The 8,084-nt window shown below is 45.9% G+C and overlaps 1 protein-coding gene across 1 annotated transcript in view; it reads right to left on the bottom strand.

Annotated features, from left to right (window-relative positions):
* LOC104078434 (germ cell-specific gene 1-like protein) overlaps nucleotides 1-8,084 on the bottom strand; it is a 40,234-nt gene that overhangs the window by 10,664 nt on the left and 21,486 nt on the right. The window contains exon 4 of the mRNA XM_009580078.1: nucleotides 3,236-3,403. Coding sequence (XP_009578373.1) covers nucleotides 3,236-3,403 — 168 coding nt within the window. The remainder of the gene's footprint in view (nucleotides 1-3,235; nucleotides 3,404-8,084) is intronic.

Genomic DNA, 8,084 nt, shown 5'->3' with positions numbered 1-8,084 from the left:
ATGCGGGCTGCGGGGGGCTGACGGGCTAGGGGAGGGGATGGGGTGAGTGACGGGGAGGGAGCGGGTCAGGACAGCAAGCCGGGCACTGATGTGGTGCATCCCCTGCGTCTCCTGCAGCGGGTGGTCAACATGGTGCACAATTTTTGAATTGGGAGCTCTCAAGGGAACATTTCAGCTCTTTCATCTAATAGGTCTCTTTCATCTAATAGGTCTCTAGTAAATCTTCTGTTGTGATATACAGTTACACGTGATTCAAATTAAATGAAATACGGTGATACTACATTTGACAAAGTACTTGTGAGATTAGTGGTATTTTACTGTCAGTATTTTTCATAAAGGAAATTTCTTCTCTGGGAGCAGGGGCCTGTCGAAGTATATTCCAACAAAAAACTTTTATCAGACAAAATGGGGCTAATGCTTTTCTTCCCTGTCTCCCTGAAGATAAACTGCAGCTGTGGAGAATAATGATAAAGCCTTAAATTTCACTAGAATATATTGCTCTTAGAAAACTGCCTATTGCACTAAGTTTATTCAGCACAGAGGTAGATGCGTGTGTGCAGCGGGTGCTGGATGCGTACCGAGCTAGAGGAACATGCAAAGAAGAGGGCAGTGATATGTATAAAGTAACTGGAAGGAGGAAAGGCTGGAGGGTTTTATTTATGAGATATGAAAAAGAACATGGAGGTGTAGGAGTAGGAGGGAATATGAGGTATCCCTGGGAATGTGCACAGGAAGGAAAGAGAATCTAAGTTATTTTCTATTTGTGCAAGGGAAGATGGGAGGCAGGGGGAGTTGTGTGCTTGCTGGGACTGCTGGCACCCGCAGCATCTAGCAATTGGTGATCCCTGGACCCCCTGCAGTCTCAGAGTATTCTCAGGTCACAGCAGTGAAGCTGACCATGCATATGACAACTTAAAAAAAAAATGGATGTAATGCTGCAGAGCTTTAAATCTCTGGAATGATCCCATGGTAACACTGTCTCTGGGCTTCTTATTGTGTATTCAGATAAAACAGCTAAAATAATGTGATATAAAAAAAGAAAGTCATAATCATGAAGTTTGGGAACACCACATGCTTGAGCTGTGTTTGCCAAATGTGGGGGGGGGGGGGTTGGAGGATGTGACCGACCAGTGAATTGTTCACACAAATTCAAAACGAGCAAGGAATCTGGAAGGACAGAACAAAACATACAGTCCAGTCAGAAAGCAAGTGGTAGAGACAAAGTATTGTCGCTCTATACTGGTCAGAGTGGCTCCGGCCAGTACACAGAGCAGTCACAAGGAACAGGCTGTTCTGTATGCATGTTGCCTAGTACGGAGATTTTTTTGAATGATACGTATAAAAGAAGAGTTAAAAAACGCATTGGTTTGTACTGGCCAAGGTGGGACTTGTCATCTTGGGCACATGTGTGTTCAACACCCTGCTAGTTGCTAAGTAAGATCAAACCTTCTCCCAAGAGACCTGAAAAAGCCTCGACGCTGCGTTCGGCTTGTTGTCATTCTTTGGGGCCCTTTGCCTGTTTATCGAGTGTGTTGGGGTGAAGGTCTCTCAGATTACAACTAGTCCAACATGAATTTGATTGTAAAGTCTTAGGCAGTATTGTCTTACACGTATGTAAAAATGGGTGTGCGGGGGGTGCCTGTGTAATATGGCAAGTGTGAGAGGAGTCAAAATCAAAACGCACAATACAGATGTGAGATAAAGAGGGTTATTGTCCTTTATGCCACTAATGTTTTTTGCTATTTACTGTTCCAGAAAGGCCATAGTGGTACTTTATCATGTTTCCTTAGCATTTCCCAATGTAGCTCAACATATTCTGTTGCTTACAATTCTGCCGGTCTCTCATCTGCAATCCTCACTTCAGCCATTCAGCTGACTGTTCTCCCTCACTGAGCCTTGATTTCCCCTGAGGCACGTGCTGACCACTTCCCCTTCGCTGTGGTTGGGGTGTTTTTTCAGGTGGGTTTTTTTTCATTAAAAAATTCACTGTCATCTCTAAATGCAAAATTAGGAAAATCATGGTTGTTTGAATAACTTCTCTCATCCTTCCAGACTAAAAGGTAGAGTGAAAACTTGGAAGTTGGCAGAGGAATAACTGTAACAACAGAGACTATCAGTTAAGGTTGGGTAACCAACACAAAGCAATATGCATGGAAGGTCTCTAGTTCTTCCTGCTTAGGACAACTCCTCACTTGGCTACTGAAGTGGCTGATCATTTTAAATCTTCTGCCTCCTCAGAGCTTCCCAAACACTCTCTTCCACCACTGAGAAACTGCCACATCGGTCAGAAGAACAAGAATGAATCCTCCTTATGTTTTCTGTCCCCAAAATATCTTTATGTTACTTCCAACAATAGGCTTTCAGTGAGGATTCTCTGTACTTATCAGCTCCTCACTCTGTGAAGTGGAATCCCCCTATGGAATCCATCACACCTTCCCTGCTGTGTGAAGTCAATATTTGTGTGTTCTTCACATTCTGCAATTTTAAGCAAAGCCTTAACCTTCTCACGAAAGAATGAGGGCAGCAAGTATCCCAGTGCAGCCGCATGGGCCAACGAAGGGTGCACGGGGTCGGCAGTGCGGCGGGTGGGCAGAGTGAAGGAGTGTCTCTGGGCCTTCATGGCCCAGACAGGACTTAGAGTCCACCTAAGACCCCGGTAGCAGTGTGGGTGGCACTGTGTGGACGTTTCTGCAGTGCAATAGGATGTATGCGCTATACTTGTGTGGAGGAGCTCAGGGGGATGGGTTGTGTGGAGGAGCCTAGGATGGGTTGTAGGCATGTGACTATGGAAGATGGCAACTCCAAAGGGGCCTAGTGGTGCCTGGAAGATGTCCCAGCAGCCGTCAGGATTATTGGGAGGTGCCTATTACACGTGCCGAGAAAGGATGGCTGTAACATTTGTTGTATCCCCACAATTTTACCTTTCCAGAGAGGGACAATCGGCTTGCCTTGGCAGCATAGCTTCTTATGAATTCCTATGAATCCAATGCATATTGTGAGGACTTGTCAGTCTTGTGTTTTAATGAGTGTATAAGAAAAGGCAGGCACTGGGACATCACAGAATTTAAGAAAAAACAAATCAAGGAGGATCTTTTGTGTTTGTCTTTAACACACATCTTCTCCAAGTATCTCAGAGACTTCACCCACATGTGCTGAAATGGGTGAGAGCCTGGATTTTCTGAGACTAGCAGAGTCCATGAAAACCTCCACTGATCGAGCGACTGACTGCACTGACCTTTCTCTGAAGTACTTGATGGCTTCCTGGTCTAGGAAGTTCTGCTCTTCTCGAAAGCCCTGCTCAAAGATTTTGCGCTTGTGTCTGAACTCAATGACAGTCTTAGTATAAGAGTTCAAGGTAGTAACGGAGGCCGCCATGCAGCAGGTGAAAGAGCCCCATGCCAGACTGTGGAGAGAGAAACCAGCAGACAGAGCTGGGTTAAGACAGCAGCTCATGTTATATTTCTGACGCCAAGAGACACACATACACAGGATGCGACTGGGCAGGTCAGTCAGCGGTGACAAACCCGAGCCCCTCATCTTACCTCGAACGACCTGTGGCACGTGCTCAGGCATGCAGGCAGGATGCTGGGCTAGGGGCTGGGCACAACTTTCGCCCCATGGGGAACAGTGTGGCAGAGTGCTAACGTGACCGCTCGGTGCACTCTGACAGAAGAGTCGAATGCCTCTTGATTTCCCTTTGAAATGTTTCAGAACCTTGGAGACAAGTGCTAACATCTGTAGAGCAGTAATGAACTCCTGGAAGGAGTAATGCCCCAGAGAGCACATCTTTTGGACCAGTGGAAGTTCTCCAGCATCCATGGGAGACTGACTCTGCACAATGCTACTGCAGGGACGGTTCTATTCTGTTCTTTATGCCTTCATCAGACTACTGTATTTCCTTCTTTCCTGGTTCCTGGACATTTCTAGCATTCCTGGCTTATATCTGGTCTCTGAAAGCCTGACCAGAATAGAAGACAGCACTTCCATTTTGAGGAGCGATCCAATCTGAGGGCAGTGCCCCAGGCGTGCAGGCAGTGCTGGCCAGTCTTGGTCAGCCAGCAGCAGGACACCTGCAAGTACCGACCAGGAGCTCGGGGAGACAGAGGGAGAAGGAAAGTGGAAGAAAAAACACGACTGCCCCAACGCCAGGCTGGAACAGCAGCAAGCGTTGTCCTGTGTCTCCTGGCAAGGAGAGCTGAGCTGGAGGCTGCTCTGCTCCCTGCTCGTGGACTGGGCTTGCCCCCAGCTGCCTTCTGCCCTCCCTGCACATCTCTCCTCCAGCCTTTACCTTACTGATCTCAGGTTCAGGAGTGGCTGGGGGGAACTCATGGCCCCAAGGAGTTTAGATGCTTTTTGAGCATGAAATGGGGCTACAGAACAGGCACTGAATTCCTCCTTTTGTCTGCAGAGCTTATCTGTGTCCAGGCTCCCCTTGACTTCGCACGCAGCCCATCAGCTCCTGCTACATATAGTTCACAGTGGCTTCCTAACTTGGATTAACTTAATCATCTGTGTCAGCTACAACACTTTGCCTGCTCCTTGCTTTCACCTTTTCTATAACCAAATTGAACATTGATACAAATTATGCAGAACCGAAAGAGTACAGCCACAGTACCATTATCTTATAAACACACATTATCGACAGAGCCCTCAGCATGAGCTGTTTTCCCATTCTGCAAAGTTTCTGCAGACAAGGAAACAGTTTCTCATTTCAAATAAGACAAAACTTGAAAAAGAACACATATTCATGAACTGAAAAATCTGGGGAAAAAATGGTTCAAGTAAACAGAAATGGCTCATTTCAATGATTTCAAAATTCAGTGCATAAGAAGTCCTTTAGGGACTCCCACGGCAATGCAGCGTGTGGAGGGACCCCTTTCCTACTCAGTTTTGAACCCTTTTGTAGATGCTGCCAAATGAGGAGGAAGAGTAGCGAGCCCTGGGGTGATGAAGTTCCCTTAGGCTTCCCACGGTTGGGTGGAGAAGTGGAAAGGAAACTCGTGCTACGTGTGAGTGTCCAGGCACAGGGAAGCCTGGCAAGTGTCTTCCTCCTGCACGGAGTGTGTGGAAAAGCTCCAACGGCTCCAAACATTTCCAGCTGGGCTCCCAAACAATATCAGGGAAGAAGCCAGCTGAAACCACGTGTTTCACTGTGCCTGGTTGGTGCCTGGGGGATGACATACAGAGGAAAATTTCTCTTGAAAGTTTCTGATCATTTCTAATCATTAACTCAGAAATGCTGAAAGGTTCAGAGAAGGAAATACAGAATGAAGACTCTCAATGTGACCTCAGGTCTGGCATTTGGAAAATCATAACAATGAGACCATTATGATTGATATGTTTTAGTTTTTATGGACCTTGGTTAAATGTTATTTATTTTTAAGTGTAGAGAGTGGTTCTCCTACCTGTAAGAGTAACATCCTACCTTAGGTGAGGACCTCTTTAACAGCAGTGGCCCTCCATGTCAGCTGTGCCCCAGAGGTGGTGGGACTGTACCTAGAGTGCCTCTGGTAGCTGAGCTCAGGGCTCTGCTCTCAAGTTCCAAACAGCTCAGGTGTTTCTATTTGTTTTCTTTCTAGAGGGGCCGAGCTTGAACAGCCACTGACCCTCAGAGCCACTGAAACCCCTGCCTGGAGAATCCCCGGGCCCAATCCTGGCTTGTGCCAGAGCACAGAGCAACCTGCAGGCTTTGCCAATGGCTGGGGGATGGGGTAAAATAACGGGGACCAAGCGGTGCGTTTTCATCCCTGGGACATCTGAGCAGATCACAAGCAGCCCTTCCACATTTTGAGGAGAGGTATTTTTATCATTCCCTTTCGATAAAGGGGAAATGGAGTCACAGAAAAAACAGTTTTCCCATTGGCACTTGGGAAACGAATGGCAGTCTAGATCTCCACTCATGCCCTTCGGCTCCGGGCCGTGGGGAGGCTGTTCCCTGGCCCCACTTTTCGGTGGTGTTACAATTCTCTGTGCTCCGGCAGGTTGTCTAGTAGGATGCTGCAGTGGTACTTTTTACAGAAGGCTGCAAATAATGCTGATGTTTGCACTACTGGTTCAGGGGTATTTAAAGCTCGTGCTTCAGGCCATCACCCGGACCCAGATGGAGCAGAAAGAAATTCCTCCATGTGCAGAGTTTCCAAACTCCACCAGGCTGGGTGGGCATTTGTTTTTAACCCTTCTTAAAGAAGGTGTTCCAGTCTGGGCGATGCCAGGGGAGGCTGCAGCTCTCTAGCCTGAAGAGCAATGGTGGTTCAGTGCTAGCTGGGAGGAAGAAGCCTTGGTTTTGCTGCGTTTGACTTTCAGACCTTCCTTTGCCAGGTCTGCTACCGGTCCCTGGCATGGCAGGAGGAACCCCGTGGCCTTCCTCAGGCTGCTCAGCACCACTGCAGGCTGCAAACGCTGCTGCTGTTCACCTCTGTCCCAGGGGAGCTGTGACCGGGCTGATGTTTGCACCTTGCCCAGCGTCCTGCGTCGGCAAGTATGTTGCCTTGGGAGGTATTAGGGGAGGGAAGGAGAGAGATTGCCAAATCTGAGAATTGCTTTGCGACAGCAATAGCTCGAGCAGAGCTCAGCTCTAACCAGGGTGAACCAGGAGTCGCTGTACGGAGTGAAGCTGAGCTCCCACCTCGGGAATGTGGGAAGACCTGAGGTGGGTCCCACATATTTGCCTGCTTGTGGGTATCTCCGGCGTCCTCCGCAGCGAGGCCTAACCCAGGGCCAGCCCCGGTCTTTAAACCAAAGCCCTCTGTGCCCTGGCTGCGGCTGCCTGGCAGAGCTGCAGCGGGGGATGCGGCGCCTGCGCTGGGACACAGCCGTGGTTAGGACACAAACGGCTGCGAGCTGCCATCGCAGGACGGGGGGCTGGGGCCTTAACTGAGTGTCCCGGGGGGGGCTCATAATGCCCGACGGGACCTGCGAGCCTCTGGTGCCTGTCCTAAGACGTGGGGTTCTTGTCTTGCAGAAGGTGAAGGAGAATAGTCTAATGAGCGCTTTATCATGCTAGACATTTAACAATGTTCTGAATTTTGAGTATTGCAGTAAAATACAAAATAGATTCCTGAAGACAAATTAATAGAGAATACGCCTTATTATTTAAATATCTTAATAATTATACAATTATTATGACAGAATTGTTATAAATACTTATATAAATATTATAAATATATGAACGCAGTATATTTGTAAGTTCATCAATAAATATTCATTATTGATACCCAAAATAAGCTGCATTTTAAATATAAAATACAAAATAGATTCCTGAAGACAAATTAATAGAGAATACGCCTTATTATTTAAATATCTTAATAATTATACAATTATTATGACAGAATTGTTATAAATACTTATATAAATATTATAAATATATGAACGCAGTATATTTGTAAGTTCATCAATAAATATTCATTATTGATACCCAAAATAAGCTGCATTTTAAATATATGAACGCAGTATATTTGTAAGTTCATCAATAAATATTCATTATTGATACCCAAAATAAGCTGCATTTTAAATATAATGCGACTTATATTTTGTAACTAAATGTATTTATTTATTTTGTATATTATGTTACTAAAATGTTAGTAACTCCTCCCATGAAACATAGTATAGTGAGGGGAGAAGGAAAGACTAATAATTCCCTGCAGTGCTGTGCATAAGTATTTGTATTTATTTATTGGTGTTAGCAAAGGTTGTTGTCTCTGCCTTGAGAAAGAATGAAAGTAATACGCTATATTTAGAAATGAAAAAAAGAAAGTATTTTCCCTAGCCATCCAAAGAGGCTGATGCCCCTAGAGGGATGTGAATGTTGTTTGCAGGTATTTCTGTTCTCCAGAGTCTCCCATTCTTGTTAAGCTTCTTATAAACTTGCAAGCAATACAATACATTTGAAGTATCTTGGCCAAATTATTTTTATGTGATTTTTAGAAGATAAATGGGAAAGGTAAAAAAAAAAAAAAAAAATCAGTCTCCAAAATGTTGTGTCTGTTTTCCCAAGCCTTCTCCCCTTGATCCACAGGGAAGTGCCATGGTGCCGGGAGCACTATGCCTTCCTCTGCTGTTGTGTTAAAAGTTGCACTGCAAAGTTC

This window comes from Fulmarus glacialis, unplaced genomic scaffold (assembly GCF_000690835.1).
Source record: "Fulmarus glacialis isolate BGI_N327 unplaced genomic scaffold, ASM69083v1 scaffold5046, whole genome shotgun sequence".
NCBI lineage: Eukaryota > Metazoa > Chordata > Aves > Procellariiformes > Procellariidae > Fulmarus > Fulmarus glacialis.
This window is presented reverse-complemented; position numbering and strand designations above follow the sequence as displayed.